The following is a 16661-nucleotide window of genomic DNA, read 5'->3' as shown; positions in this document are numbered from 1 at the left end:
TCTGTTTAACAAACATCTGTTACATGACATCACCTATTTTTCCCCCCTTCACACCACTGACAGCAGCGGGTGTCTGCAGCTCTCTGCCCATCCATGTGTCCATAAGTTTGTACACCTTAAGATGGACACCTTTGTCCATCTTAATCAAGGAAGTGATACCTTTTGAAGGTTTTCCGGGATTGTCTTTAAATTTGGAAGTTCAAGCACGAACTGATTCGAATTTGGTAGTTGGTGTTTAAAAGTCACCGAGACCTAAAACGAAACTGAACAAACACATTTTTGGCTTAATAATTCACACCGTGACAACATTTCTCACAACAGCCTAAAAGGATATGTTATTTATAAAATTATAACATTTTATGTTCAAATAGTAAAAAAGTTACCCGCAGAGAGACATGGATGTAAAGTGCGCTTTGGTAGGCAGAGAAATACATCTGCGGGGTTTCCAGCCGTTCCTGCTGGCTTATGATTCAAATTCAGTATAAAGTACGTGGGTTGAAATGTTGAGATTTAGCACAGCACACACAGACGTACTGTGGCCAAGCGATTTTTTTAAGGGTATTGGGGATGAGGTTGAACCCTGACACTGAACCAAACCCATCAGTTTCTGTTTTCCTACATCTGCTCCATCCTCATATCCACCCTCCAAAGATTTTGATGACAGTCCTCCATTACTCTCCAAAAGTATTCATATTTTCTAATCAACCTGAATCTTCTAATCTCAGCTCTGTTTCTCTCTTTACCCTGATCGGACCTCACCCCCCCACCCCCCTCCCCTCCCTCCTCCCTCTCTCTGATGGGTACAGGACACCGAACACATGAAAAAGGGGTCAGGGTCTTTTTCCCTGCAACAGAATGAATTTGGCACATGATGATTGGCGGCACAGCGCTGCCACTGAGTGAGGGCGGGATTCACTTGAGTCCCTCGTCTGTGCTCTTGAACATGAGGATGGCGTTGGAAATCTTGAGGGCGGGGCCTAGCTTAATGCTCATGATCTTCACAATGTCGGTCTGGGTCAGCAGCAGGAAAGCCTCTCCGTCGATCATCTAGAGAGACACAAATTTGGAGGTAGTAAGTGGAGAAACGTTTGTTTCATCTGGTCAAATATCAAATTATAGTAAACCCTAGCAGTGAAATCCATTCAGAAATATTATACAGCTGCAAACATGTAAGAGTGCAAGACAGTCTAAACAGCATCAGTAATGAATGACATGTTTGCACTTCACCAGTAAAGACTGCAAATGATTCATCTCTTTATTCATCCTTCAGTTATTAATCCACAAACAGTTGATGTTCTCACCTCTTCTTTGAAGAGACGAGCCTGTTCTTCACAGCCAATTAAATTCTGGACAAATCTGAAGACCTGCGGCACAGATGCAGCGGATTTCAGGTAATCGTATAAGTCAGAGAAAGAATGTAAATAATTATGGAGGCGAACGACATTTTCCCACCTCCTCGACACTCCATGCGGCCACCTGGCTGGCGTGAATGCCCTGAACGCCGGGCAGCAGCTTGCAGTGCTGTTCCCAGCACAAAGACAGAGTGCGGTCTGATTGGTTGCTCAAAGCTGACATGAACAGTGACGGATACACTCCCTGTGAGGACATGTCTGTGCAGAGAAACATACAAACACATGATGAAACACACGATTGTACAAACATGCAAATTTGAGGTGAATACGAGATCCATGAGCTGACTGCATGTTTGTTGCAACCGTTGCCTGTCTTCATACTGTATCTAGAATCTTATAAAGACAACATGATTGTAAAATTATCCTAAAAGTATTAAGTAACTAGATAAGATAAATACGTTGACAACTGGAACTGCCAATAAATCTTTTTCAAACCATTTAATTTTTGGTATCATAGCAGAAAAAGCAAAGGTTAATTCATTTCTATTAGATTGCTAGGCTCAGTGGAAGATCTAAAAAGTCCACCGGTGAATTAAAAAAGGTCTGCCGGCCTTTTCACAGTAACAAATACAGCATATCAAAGAATTAACATGCAAATCTGCTGATTAGATTATTAGTATTTGTTGTTTTGAGGTGATGTGGTGTGAAAACAAAAAACAAAACAGTGCAACTTACTCTGGTAGTCCCTCTGTTGATTCTTTCTGTATTTGGGAGGACGACCAATCCTGAAAATACAGAAAATGAATGCGAGAAAAAACAAACGTGCACACAAATACATGGACACCACTTTACCTGCCACGGTAATGAGTCTTCTTAGTCCTCTGGCCAAAGAAGAGGTTTCTCTTGCACTCTGAGTCTGATAGGTCAGCCTTCAGCCTACCCTGGTTACGCTCAGCCAATGGGCAGCCGGATATGCAGTGATGGGCGGTGAAACGACCGGTGACATGGCCTGAGCCGTCACACCCTGGAGTTGGACACTTCCTGTTTGAAAGACAAACGTCAACTTTATCATCAGATGGAGATTTGCTTTCCGTGCATTTTAGCATATCTAAAAAAAATTCCATTTCTTTTTTTAAAAAGTTGGGACACTGTGTAAAATGTCAACAAAAACATGGCCCCGTCCCAACTTTTTTTCAGATCATTGACTGATAATGTCAAATTCAAAATGTTGATCCACTTTCTCAGTTCAAATATTTGACTTTTTTATTCTGTTTTCATTTAGTTTTACACATCATCCCAAGTTTTTGGAAAAATCATGCATTTAATGACATGATGACAGAGCTGAGTTGAGGATTTACCTGTTGTGGAAGCTGTATTTGTTGGTTCTGGGCTGACTGATGGGTTTACAGGGAACAGAGGAGGTGTAGGTGGACTGGCCTGTAGCAGGAGGCTCCCTCACACCTACATAGATGCAAACACAGAGGAGAACATTCACATACACTCATAGGCTGACGTTCACAATCACGGCATTGATTATGCCTTTAAGAAATCATGTAAGTAACAAGTGGCAAACCTTGAGGCTTAAAAAGATCCACTAATGTCCACATGACACTGTCTATAAATATAATCTTCTCCTTCGTTTTGTGTTTTGTCCCATTTAACTTGTATTAAATCTTAAAGTTATGGATATGTCTGACAACGTAGATTTACTCAAAGACCTAAGAACAGTTTCTGTTAATCCAGTTTTCTTATTGTTAGGTAAAGTTAGCATGCCATTTAATATCACAGTGAATTACACTTGCTATGTAAGCTAGCTTGTCAGTGCTAGCATTAGCCAGTATCTTAGCAGCACTGCCTTCCAGTTCAAAGACGGTCAAATCTGGCTTCAAAAATATCAAATAAAGTTTCAGAACAGTCTGTAACACAATACTGATGTCACTGTGGCCACTTCTATCTTTTATATACAGTCTATAGAAGGTACCAATAGGCTTAGAATTTTTGACCTCCAGTTTTAAGTGAAGAAAAAGGAGTCACATGAGGCTGGTTGCTACCATGCGGTTGCTGCGTTTTGGTGTCCCGTGGAGGGATTTTAAGCGGGTGACCGGTCACCTCGCACCAGCCTGCTGGATGGATGTCTGGGTGATCTGAGTCTACCCACTCATCATAGACGTGACTCCAGCCATCATAATGGATCTGAACAAGAAGAGAGTGGGCTGTAATAGATATAAATACTGCACATGCACTCGAGCTCAAAATGTACAGAAATCCACAGTCAACTGCACAGACGTATGATACAGTATCGGGACATGGAAAGTCTTATTCCTGCAGACCTATTCAAACTGACAAGCACACATTAAACAAACTTTATTGTTTCTTCTGTTTACTTCTCTTAGTTGTTGTGTTCCTATTTCTGATGACTGATCCGATCATCCACACACACACAATCCACTTTATTGATCTAGTCTTTTATCTCTGTTTGTCTTCTTCACTTCTGCAAAATTCTTTTTCAAACAGTTCCTGACGAGGCAAGATGGTTTAACCCATGAGACTGGCATCTTTTGCTTGTTTTCCAGGTTTGATTCATTGCATCAGTTAGAATGCAGACAGGTTGTGCGAGCACCTTGGTTTATCTGGATGCTGATGGCCAGATTGAAGGGATCATATGCTTGATTGTCAGGATGGTCGGTCTTTGAAAGCGGAGCTCAGAGAGGTTGAAAAGTGGTCCACCGAGATGATATTTGATCTCCAGACTTGTTTATTGTTTTATTTACTGAAGCATGGCTGCTGAGCATAAGGAAAAAGTACTGGAGCAGGAATGTATATCTAATTTACTCTGATGATTGATGAAACTTGATTTCTTTTATTGTCATCAAACCAGTCTTGACTCCTTGTTTTAGCTGATACTGGGATTATGTTTAATTGTGTTGCTCCCAGCTCTTTGACTGATTCTTGGAATCTTTTTATCTTCAGGAAACGATCAATCAATTAATTTTTGTTCAAGAAAATGGGTTTAAGTAATCATTTCACAACATAAAAGAACCACACAAAGTTGTACCTTAATGCGATGCGTGTCCACCTCCTCAACTGTAGCCACTCTTATGAGACCGGGACTTCTCTTGTCCACAGCCTCCAGTTTCATCTGAGGCTGAAAGCTGTGAGGTGACCGCTGGAGATGGAGCAGAGGATGATGGGATTTCACATTCAAGTTGACAAGAAAACAAACTAGACATAGTTTCCATTAATCTGTGACTTTACTGTTCGTAATGCTAGCGCTTCTTTACTTTTTATCTGCGTTCTCACCACTTTAAAGGCATCAGCAGCCACTGCTTTGGATCCTGTCTCCTCCAAGTATCGAGACCAGGAGAACCGGCCCTGGTCTGGATAATCTGGTGCAGGAAAAAACTTTCACCAACACTCTTAATACACACGTAAACAGCCATAAAACCTTACACGGTTTTGCCTGACTTTATATATCACTTATTAAAAAACAGATTTTGTAAGTTTTAAGCATAGATACATATGTCAGGTACTAACTTTTAACTCTCACATGTTCATCCTCAGTTTAACGGTAATGAAAGAAAAAAAAAAGAGGGCAAGTGTACAAAAAAAATAACTGAGCAGAACTCATGATGAGGTTTATGACCCATGATACGACAATGAGCACGGATAAACTACTGATTAACAGGGATCACATTCCTCACCTTGGGGTGGTGTTAGTGGGAGGTTCCTTTCTTGGCACCAACCAATAGGATGAATGTACGGACTGCTGGCATCACACCTGCATGTTGTGACACACAACAATATGCAGAATTGAGGTTCAATAGAAATTTCTGCAGGCTTACAGGAAAATTAAGACTTAACTGATGAGAGACGATGCTGCAGGAAATAAATCAGCCTCTAGCTGTTGAAGAAAGTGAAACTTCAAACCCTGAAAGATTTGTGTTTCTCTCTGGTGAAGTGATCTAAAGGCACTTGTTTAGTAGTATTGTATCCATAACAACTGATGTAAAGGTGGATTTGTTGTACTGCTCTGAATCGCTGTCATGTCATTGTTTGCACGGCACTTTTTTTCTGCATCGCTCTGTGAACAATCTGAGCTGACTGTGTTGAATATTGAACGACAGTTACTTTTATTAAAACACAGCAGCGAGAAAAGAGAGAAGTGAAAACAAAAGTAAGCAGCATGCATCTGCTGTGTACTGGGAGAAAACTGGCACATGCACCGAAACCAGTGAGCCAGATAAAAGTCCAGCCTGTTACGTTTTGTTTAATGGAGGCATTATCTTTACGCTAATCAATATACCGTGCTTATGCAGCTCGGCTGCTGTAGTCTGAATTGCTGTGATATGTACTGAAAAAGAAATCGGATACATGGAAAACATATTAGACGTTCACACTGAGAAAAGTGCAGGGATTTTGGCTGAATCATGCCTGTTCTTAATGCAGCGCCGCTTGACGTGTGACGATCACGGGAAACCAATATTGATTTTTGGCCTTGTCCTTTGGGCACAGAGACTTCTGCAGATTCTCTGAATCTTTTGATGGTATTATGGACTGTAGATGATGAGATAATTGCACAATTGTAGATCCAGTTTCTTTGCAGACAGACGAACCTCTGCCAATCTTTACTTCTGAGCAAGGCTGCCTCTCTAAAATGTTCTGAAATGAACATTTCACAAATGTAATTTTATAATCTGAAATGGTCACATATCACCTATGACACAGCATCAAACAGCTGTTCAGTCCTAATAAAGGTATGAATTTCGTTCCACAGGATTCAGAACTTTTTGCAAACTCCAGCAGCCATCATTAATCCGCCCTAACAACGCCGATTGCTCTCCTCTTGATTAAACTCAAACCTCCAGCTACACCAGCAGAATAGAGAACAACTTTATTATAATTACCCTTTTCTATGACAGCACGAAATATCTGATTAGCTGTATTCTCACCGATACTGCTTCAGATTTATTTGAACATATCAAAAGCCCAATCATAGTATAATTTTAGGAATCCTTTAAATCATTTCCCAAAAGCATTCAGAGAGATGCTATGACTCACCAGTAGTCATACGTGTCATCCCAATTGTCAAAATGAACCAGGAAGCGGTCGTCCACCACATCGGTGATGGTTGCTACACAGATCAGGGAGGGGTTCATACGATCGACGGCCTCCAGCTTCATTCCTATCTCGAAACCACACTTCACATCGATCTGGAAAACCAGGGGAAGCGTTACCTTCTTTGGTGTGCTGTTGAGCCACTTGTCAAGATTTGGGGATTATGATCTCCATGCATTAGGTTTTTACATTCAAATTATCCAGGATCTTATCAAATAAAACAGATGCACATTTCTTGAAACAAGGTTTTCATTATAATGGCTGAAGTTGGGAATTTTGCCCTAAATCAATCACCTCATCCAATATGTGTGTGTGGTTAAAACAGCCAGCATATATTATACTGCACAGAGACAGTTACCCTTCCGGGACTGGCAAAAAGTTCTTTGGGAGCCACTTGTGCTTTAGTCATTCTCAGATAGTTGGTCCAAGTAAACTCCTCCTCTTTACAGCCTGCAGGAAGCACAGAAATACAGAGAGGAGTCACATGTTGGAAGAGAGTGCAGCATTTAGAGGAATCGTTTTCACATCTGTGTGCTCTAAATGTAAAAATGCCAGGAGAGACTCAGCTGAGCTCAGTGAAAACACTAGATCTCATTACTTAATCTGCACCAAAATAAACCATTTGCTCTAAACTTCTTGTGTCGATAAAACACACACTGGGATGGCAAATATTTTTTAAGAATTTATTTAATGTAAGAATAAGTATGACCTCTGACCTTTGGGGGTGTGCAGTTTGTGCCCTGTGCTCTCACACCAGCCTGCAGCGTGGATGTCGGGAGAGTTGGCATTCACCCAGAAGTCATGACAGTCAGAGTAGCCATCAAAATGGAGCCGCAGCCGGTAACCGCAGACCTGACATGACATATCAGAAGAGGAGACACCTCAGTGAACTCATTCTGCATCCAAAGCATTCTGTGAGTACATGAAAATGATCCTAAATAAGAAGCTGGCGGCGACGGTCCTCTGGCTCACCTCGGCTACAGTGAGGACAAAGTACATGGACGGATGCTGCGGGTCGATGCCTTCCAGCTTCATCCCCTGTTTGAAGCCGTTCTTCACTGTCGGCACTCTCTGGGACTGGAACATGAGACAACAGCAAAAGTTTCCGTACAACAAGGAGATGGAAGTAAAGTCTGCATAAAAGATTTTTCTGGGGAAACTGAGTGACAGCAAAGAACAGAGAATCCATCCGAACACCGCAAGAAAAAATAATAAAATAAGAGTGATTATGTCTTCATCTTAATGTTTTTTACTCTTTTATTCCAAGATCCGGTTTTTCATGACTGTTATACAAACCTTTAGATTATTTTGAAATCAAACTCCAACATTTAGTACAGAGGTGTCAAACATAAGGCTCGGGGGTCAGAATCGGTCTGACAAAGACTCTAAGACTCCAATCCAGGCCGCTTGGACAGGTTTGGAAAATGGCATAAATTTTGGACTTTTAACTGTATTCTTAAACATTTTATAACTTATCCTACTGATGAAGACCATGGCCATTCATACCACACCAACATAACTACATAATAGGTAAACTATTTAATGACAGATGCTTTTTTCTGCTGGGTACACTCACAGCTTAAAAAAAAAGAAGCAGTTTCTGTGAATTAACAGACACTTTCTGTTTTGGAACAATCTGAGCAATGAGCTTTCTTTTGTGTAATTCTCAGCACTTATTTCTTACAATTTAAGCCCAACGAGCTGCGCTGACAGATTTCTTTCATTTGATACGGCAGCTTTTCTTCATCATGTAGAAAAACGGAGACGTACTGCTGAAATTGCACTTCTTTTTCTTACACTGAGATACTTCAGAGATTAAATGTGTAACTAAAGTTCTTTACACTTACAGAAAGGAGAGTTTCACTGATTTGGCCCACTTCACTTCAAAGTGGGCACAATGTGAAATAAGTTTTACATCCTTGATTTACTATGAACATATGGCTTTGGTGACATACATTACTTTGTCCCTCTCTTGAGAGTGCTACACTCAATTTTGCTCCGAGCAATAGATTTGATTGCCTACTACGTTTAAAACAAGTTTTAAAATCCTGTGTGTGTGTGTGTGTGTGTGTGTGTGTGTGTGTGTGTGTGTGTGTGTGTGTGTGTGTGTACATACCTCTTGGAAAAGCTTGTTAGGAGCAGCAACAGCTTTGGTCTCCTCCAGGTACTGAGCCCACGTCCACTGCTCTGTCTTACTGTCTCCACCTTCACCAAACAGACACCATCATTTATTACATTTATAAAATAATTTATTACAATTTACAACTAATGGAAACAGTCAGAAGAAGAGAATTTAATGGCATTTCAGATGTAGCGGAATTTAAAAAATCAATGCCTGCTGTGAAACTCCAACATTATGTCTTCTATGTCTTCTATACACTCTGAGTACTTCTTATTTGTTTGTTTTTTTTTTCCAAATAAATTGAAACAAGAAAGGGTATGTAATGAAAGGATAAAGAAGGACATACAGCTTCTGGATGAAGTATAGAGATGATGTGATTTTATGTGATGTAGTGTTGCAGCTTAGTAGTATTAGTATCCAGTGAAAGATGATATGCGTCCAACAAAATCACTGATGCAAGAAATAAATGCTCCAACCTCCTCTGATGTGTCGGCCCTCTGCTTTAGAATCATCCATTTTCTCATCCTTAAAAAGAAAACACAAGAAAGCACACAACAGGAAACGGTGAGATGGTAATCACGCATAAAAGCGCCTTTAAAACTGAAATAGCAACGCGGTTCCACCGTGCCCTCGATGTCAGAGTCTTCCTCAGATGGACTCAGGTACTCCTTCCTTTTCCTCTTCCTCATGGGTTTCAAGTGATCGGGGTTGAGGGAGACTCTCCCGCCTGCCGGCACCTTCTCCACGCCAACGCTCCTCCTGAGGCGCGGGGAACGAAAGATGAGCTTATGCGCATGGAGCGAGGCGCGTAAACATAAAGGCTGAGCAGCGGGGCACATACTTGTCAGTGATGGGGTCTCTGCGGAGCTCCTCTGTGTAGGTCCTCTGAGCTCTGGGATTATGGTTCTGTTGTCCTGGATCAACCTGGACTTCAGCTTTGACCGGCACCAACCTCTCTGGCTCCAGGGCCACGCCCCTCCCAGAGCCGGCAGGAGCCGACGCATCTGTCACAGACAGGGCTGCAGGTGAAAACACGCCCGTCTGCATCTTTATTGAATATTCTTTGACTTTTCAAAGTTTCTCAGCTGGATTTTAAATGTTTACAAAGAAATCTGCAGCTGCAGCCTCTTCACTTGTAAAGAGAAGCTCTGCTACAGCTGATGTAATTACCACTCATTTATGCTTAATACACACACACACACACACACACAGATGACTGAGCCCATGCTGTTTAGTACTTCAAATAAAAGTGCAGGCTGTTTAAAGCAGCATGACACGTGTAACACTACAACTAGTTTTACTCACTGTTAGATTGGAAATATCACACATGGTATAAAAGCTGCTTTGGTTATGAAATATGTGTTAAAATATAACAAACACATGTGGCTAAGTAGTATAAAAATCTGTTATCCTGGAGGTGACCGGTTCCAAACTGTTTTCTGCTCTGTGTGTGCAAAATGTAAATGATTCACCAGAGTGCAGCATTTGTGTGTCTGTGCCCGATATTACTATGACCTTATGTAACCACGAGTCTACCTGGCTTGTCTGGAACTCTTTCTGCGTCAGTGGATCTCCCAGAAGTCCCTGCTGCAGGTTCAGCGGTGCTGCTGGCGGTGCCCGGGGTGATCAGTGTGCTCAGAGCTCCTAAGTCACTCACACAGAACTACAAGACAAATACACACACACACACACGCATCAGTGCACCATCTGTCAAAATGTGTCCGTGTCTTTACAAACTGTATGCTGCTTTAAAATATGTATATATATATATATATATATATATATATATATATATATATATATATATATATATATTGCTGCTTTCTTGTCTGTTCTGTCTCACAGCCTTTAAAGAGTAAAGAAAACTAAATATGATGATTTTAAAGATTTGTATTCTTATTTTGATTAGCATATCCTTTTTTCTTTTTTAAATCTGCAATAACGAGGATCACATTTTCTTTAGGTGGTTCAGCTTTGTCGCTGTGCTCTCCTTAAAACTACTCAAATCGAGTTCTTTCTCAGCAGACTGTTAAATTACAACTTTGTTCACATCAGCAGTTAGGCGCTCAGTTTGCTCACTGCTGGCGTATAAAAAATGCTTGAATGAAGATATGTAAAATAATAATAATAAAATTCTAAGCTGATTTTTATACATGTGAGAAGTTATTCAGGACTTTGTCGAAAAAGAAATAAAAACAACTTTCAATGACTTTTTTAAAACCACAGCGAAGCTTAATATCACTTTACCTTGAGGTTGCTACTGGGCAGGATGGCCATCCCCTCCTTCAACTCTAGGACATGGACAATGCTACAAGCTCCGCCCACCTGTGCTGTCAGTGCAGGCGTGGCCATCTCATTGGCTCTGCTTCCTTTACCTGGGTTACCCACTGCAACAGCTGGAGTCACCTCCACCTTCTGATGGGCAGGAGCTGAGGAAAAAGATGCACTCGGAATAATAAAGCAGAAAGTGATGTAGTTCATTGTCCTCTGCTTTACTCACTATAAATGGTAAAGGAAAAAACAGCGCTCTGTCGCCGTGACAACCAAGCAAATAGTATTTGTTTGTTTCTATAGATTTGCAGACAGGCTTGGTTATCAGCACGCTTGACAAAACTGTTAAACAGCTGCTAATATCATCACTCAGTTTTCACACTCAGTTTTACTGCACATTTCTCTGACATGAGAAACTGCAACAGAAATCAGTATCTGCTGCTTATTAGTGTTATATTATTGTTATTAGTGATTAACACGTTTGTAAAAGATCCCAGGGGCACAGACCCGGCCTCAGAGAGGGTCACAAGCTAATGTGCTTCTAATGCCAAGTCGGATAAATGGGAGGATTATGTCGGGAAATAAATTCTGTCTGATTTTGATTTTTACTTCAGTTCATTAAAGTCTTTTTCCTCCCAAAACTTTGTTATGGTTTTTATTTCAGTTTTAAGTGACAACAACAGTCTTGGTTTCTCTAATACAGAGCAGAGATTTTGGAAGCAATCAAACTGTTTTCTTGATGTTGTTGTTATTTTGGACAAACACAGTTTTAATTACCTGATTTACTCTTTTGTTAATAAAATTAAAAAAGTAAAAAACTTCCACGGCTTTGGTGAGCTAGAGCTAACGCCTCAGAAAGTGTTGCTTTGTCCGGCCAACACATCAAAACTTAAAGGTTTTCACAAACAAACATGATAATATTGAACATGGAAACTCTGAATTAAAAATTATGCATTCAAAATTATTGTATAATTATGAACAGGCATTGGAAGATTTGTCAGGATTTGCACATGCAGTGAGGAGTGGCTGAGTGAACTCTATGCACGACCGGTCAAAAGTTTGGACACACCTTCTCATTTAATGTTTTTTCTTTATTTTCATGACTATTTAAATTGTAGATTCTCACTGAAGGGATCAAAACTGAGAATGAACACATATGGAGTTATGTAGTAAACAAAAACATGTGAAATAACTCGTGTTTTATATTTTAGATTCTTCGTAATAGCTACCTTTTGCTTCTATTACTGCTTTGCACACTCTTGGCCTTCTCTCAATGATTTTCATGAAATGGTTTTCCAATAGTTTTGAAGAAGTTCCCAGATATGCTCAGCATCTTGTTGGTCATTTTGCCTTCACTCTGTGGTCCATCTCATCCCAAACCATCTCGACTGGGTTTAGGTCATGTGACTGTGGAGGCCAGGCCATCTGGCGCAGCACTCATCACTCTCCTTCTTGGTCAAATAGCGCTTACACAGCCTGGAGGTGTGTTTGGGGTCATTGTCCTGTTAAAAATAAATGATGGTCCAACTAAATGCAAACCGTATGGGATGGCATGTTGGTGCAAGATGCTGTGGTAGCCATGCTGGTTCAGTGTGCCTTCAATTTTAAATAAATCCCCAACAGTGTCACCAGCAAAGCACCCCCACACCATCACACCTCCTCCTCCATGCTTCACGGTGGGAACCATGCATGTAGAGACCAACTGTTCACCTTTTCTACGTCGCACAAAGACACGGCGGGTGGAACCAAAGATCTTAAATTTGGACAATGACACCAAAGCACAGATTTCCACTGGTCTAATGTGTTTGTGCTAATTTTGATAATTGTGTTTCTTGGCCCAAACAAATCTCTTCTGCTTGTTGTTGTTTTTGCTTGTATTGGTTTCTTAGCAGCTATTTGACCATAAAGGCCTGATTCGCAAAGTCTCCTCTGAACAGTTGATGTACAGATATGTCTCCTACTGGAACTCTGTGCGGCATTTATCTGGGCTCTAATCTGGGTTGCTGTTAACTTGCGACTTCTGAGGCTGGTCGGATGAATTTATCCTCAGCAGCAGAGGTAACTCTTGGTCTTCCTTTCCTGGAACGGTCCTCATGTAAGCCAGTTTCATCGTAGCGCTTGATGGTTTTTGCAGCTGCACTGCATTCAAGGTTTAGCTATTTTCCGGACTGTCTGACCTTCAGTTCTTAAAGTAATGAGAAGGTGTGTCCAAACTTTTGACTGGTAGTGGATGTAGCATCTTCAACAGTCCTTAAACCATAAGCCGGCCTGATTCCAGGAAGCAGGCTTAGTAAACAACTCTGAATTTGTTAAACCTAAATTGAAGGAAACACTGGTTTTCTTCCCCTGAACAAGAGGTAACTTCAACTCTGAGTAGTTACCATGGTTACCAAGTTTCTCTCTCTGACTCCTCCCCTCTCGTTATGCCCGAACTGACATGCAGTTTAATTTCTCATTCATAAAGTCGCTGTCAAACTGCACAACGGGGCAAATTCATTCACAGAAGTGGGCATGCTTAGTTCACTGTTTTCTGTACCTAACATGACCACTTTTATAATCGATCAGTAATCAACATGAAGATGGAGACAGCGATTACATCTTAGACTTATTGTCAGTTCAGATTTAAATCTATAGTCTCGGTCTTTCTAAAGCTGAATCTCTATGGACAGTAATGCAGCTGTCACACTGTCAGTCAGTTTGCCCACACTTTAAACATTTGCTGCAGCAATCACTGTTTAAGTTATCAATCATGTGTTGTGCTGTAATCAGTCACACTGATGGAAAAATGACTGTCACGGCTGGGTTTTGGGGATGTTGAGAATATCTGATTAAGGATGAGGCTAAAAAGACTAAAACTGAGTTCAATGTTGTTTTACAGTGACGTTTAAGGATGCGCTCAGATAAGCATCATGGAATCAGACTGGATCAGGTCTGGATCCGGCTCATCTCCACCAGATCCACTCATAGCGGCTTAATTTGTCCCGATACAATCTGTACTCCTTATTGAAAGTGCCTCACCCTCCCAGAATTACACTAAAATATCTGTAAACAGCTCTAGAAAAGCTGAGACATTTCTAAAAACATGTTTGTCTATGGTAACATGCAAAGTCTTACTATCAGGCAACCAGTAACTGAGTAAAACATCTCTACTGTTGCCGTAAGAGAGCCATCATCTATCACTGAAGGCTGATATTCCATAAAATTATGAACGCTTACACTGGGGAACATTAAAGCACAGTTTTTCCTCTAAATCTAATTAAAAACTTTTATCCAGTAATGGCAGACATAATGAAATCCTCTGTGAAAAATGAAATTCTTACAGCCCATCAGTACATTAAATTTTTACTGAATAATTATTGGAAAAATAATGTAATGGTTATAAACTGCTGCAATAACTGTTTTTTTACTGAACCAAAACTGACTTGAGGGCAGACTGTCTGTTGCCGTATCGGTTACTAATCTCACAGGTCCATCAGTAAAGTGTGGCTCGTCTGTTTCTCCAGATTTTTATCTTCCCGGACGTCTCCTAGATTTTGTCCCTGTCAGGTTACAGCTCAATCATTAGGGTTAAAAAATCAGAACTCCAGCTTCATCTAATAAAAAGTTGGCTAAATAATCACCACAGTCAATACAGAGAAGTTAGATATTTCATATCGAACATTTATATTGTGTATGATGATGATCGAACGGCCCGTGGCTCAATAAAATGACTCTTTTCCGCACTTCTAAACGGACTAAAACGAGGCTCTGCTCCTTGTTTACCTGTTGCCATGGTGAATCTGCTCTCCTAAAGTAAAAGAGGTAAATTTTTACATTTTAATTTAAATGTATCCAGCTAATGATTTTATTAGACTGAGATTTAAAGCGGATGACTTGTTCAATGAAAAGAAAAGATGACTTTTTAATTAACAATTTAATTTTCATTGGATGTTTTTTAATCACAAATGCAGATTTTTCATCGATAAGCCTGACCTGAATTACTGAAAGAATGATCTGAAGCCGTTTAGTAAGTCTATGAAGGTTTTCTGGAAATGAAGACTCAGAGTTGATTTTTAAACTCACAGCTTTGTGAACAGGGACCTAATAAGATGAGTTGCATCTTTTGTGTATATATTTCTATGTGATGTTATTAAGTCAACCATTAAAACGACCCTTGTTTTGTAATGTGATGCCTGTGAATGAGGTTAAACATTGCAGGTGTAAATTCTGAACTATGACCTTACACTTTGCCTGGTAAATGATTACACTGCTGGTTACTTAAAGGCTCACTTCTCAATTCGTTTTTCAGTCTAATGAGGTCAGAAGACACTATCAGTGTTTTCCCCAACAGTGCTTTAGTAGAGTATGTATCTGTGAACATCCTTACATATGAGTTCACCTGGTAGCAGGAGAGCAGTGGTGGTGTGGGGCTGAGGCCGAGCCTTCTTGGCCACACCATCGCCCCCACAGATGAGGATTGTCTCTGTGGGAGACGAAGATGACGGATCCATAGGGGTGCAGTCTGGTTCTTTGGCTGGAGCCTCCATGTTCACTTTGGCACTCATGACGGCGTCCCAGTGTGTTGTGCTGGAGCACTGGGAGACACAGCATGAGAAATAACACAAAGTAATGCTGTCTGGTTATAGGGTAACAGCTTTAACATTGTGTGTTAAAGATTTATGGAGGAGACTGTACCCAAAACCTGAGGAGGGAGTGCCACAGTATGGACGCCAGAGGAATCCCGCCAATTTAAGCTTTCATTTTTATGTTGTTTGTTGTTTTTAAATAAATATATTTCTTTATTGGAATATGTCCGATTTAGAGGCATATACAAAATTCAAATCTTAAATTATTATGATGTTATTTTCTGCTATCTTGAAACATCTCTTTTTAATTTACCACATTAGCACCGCTTTTATCATTCAATAAAATACTATGTATCCAAAGTACAGCACAGAGAGTTTAAATTTTACTTTAAAAATGTAACACAATTTAACCTACAAAAAATAAATCTTCCTCTAAAAGTATTTCCAATAAGGCAAAACAGCAATGAACTTTTAAAAACCATGCATTCCTTCCAATAATAAAAGAATAATGGTGACACACCAATATTTACGCGCAAGCTCCCAAGTCTACACACACACACACACCGACAGAGACTAAAATACAGCATTTCAGTTAAAATGGCGGAGGATCTGAAATCCTTGAGGCAAAAAATGTGCTAAAGCAGAGGCTCAATTCCTGTGAAAATCCCATTTAATGAAAAAAGCAACCTTATCGCCCATTCCGGCAATATCTTTAATGAATGAGCAACATTTTCTCCTCATAACAGCGTTAAGTGTGCCGGGTATTTTTGAAACCTTGGCGCAACTGCTTTAAATTTAAAATGTGTATTTAAACAGGCTACGTCAAAGATCCGCTAGCCATTATCAAATTTATATATTAAAGATGATAAGCTTTGTGCTTGATTACATCTCTGACGCCAAAAACGGTTTACCTCGGTGAGGGGAGAAAAAAAAAAATAAACAACAGACTGGCGGGTTTCTTTTTAAACCCAGTGTGACTAAAAGATGCTTCTGTCTTCTATAATTAGAGGAAAGTTCTAAAAATTGATTTTAATTCGTGTTTTCGGTTTTCAGGAACTGAAATTTGGCTTACCAGCTCTGATCTCCTGCGGCTCCGGGGCTCCGATTGCGCATGCGCGGGTCCACAGTACAGTCACCGCTCGTTGGCTATAATATAACGCCAAAAGAAAGACTTCCAGTGCGTCGCTCCACTTTCAGTAATGGTCGATAGGTGAAAAAAAAAAATAACAGTGCTCC

At 40.4% G+C, this 16661-nt stretch overlaps 1 protein-coding gene across 4 annotated transcripts; it reads right to left on the bottom strand.

The window, feature by feature from the left end:
* Positions 1-792: 792 nt before the first annotated feature.
* On the bottom strand, positions 793-16608 carry l3mbtl1 (L3MBTL histone methyl-lysine binding protein 1). 4 transcript variants are annotated; one of them, XM_039604488.1, is made up of 22 exons: positions 16498-16608; positions 15227-15434; positions 10837-11018; positions 10126-10252; positions 9431-9608; positions 9213-9348; positions 9066-9114; positions 8584-8672; positions 7440-7544; positions 7184-7319; positions 6826-6917; positions 6411-6562; positions 5054-5130; positions 4653-4738; positions 4408-4518; positions 3356-3545; positions 2711-2813; positions 2205-2393; positions 2088-2137; positions 1453-1610; positions 1302-1364; positions 793-1047 (listed from the first exon to the last, which is right to left on the bottom strand). In XM_039604488.1, exons 2-22 carry the CDS (start codon positions 15402-15404, stop codon positions 913-915), a joined length of 2586 nt encoding a protein of 861 aa, XP_039460422.1. In that variant the 5' UTR covers positions 15405-15434; positions 16498-16608; the 3' UTR covers positions 793-912. The 4 variants fall into 4 exon arrangements, with proteins under 4 accessions (XP_039460422.1, XP_031594060.2, XP_031594059.2 ...); XM_031738200.2 differs by having other exon boundaries at positions 3404-3545; XM_031738199.2 differs by having other exon boundaries at positions 9431-9593.
* Positions 16609-16661: the final 53 nt, after the last annotated feature.

This window comes from Oreochromis aureus, linkage group 20 (genome assembly GCF_013358895.1).
Source record: "Oreochromis aureus strain Israel breed Guangdong linkage group 20, ZZ_aureus, whole genome shotgun sequence".
Classification (NCBI taxonomy): domain Eukaryota; kingdom Metazoa; phylum Chordata; class Actinopteri; order Cichliformes; family Cichlidae; genus Oreochromis; species Oreochromis aureus.
This window is presented reverse-complemented; position numbering and strand designations above follow the sequence as displayed.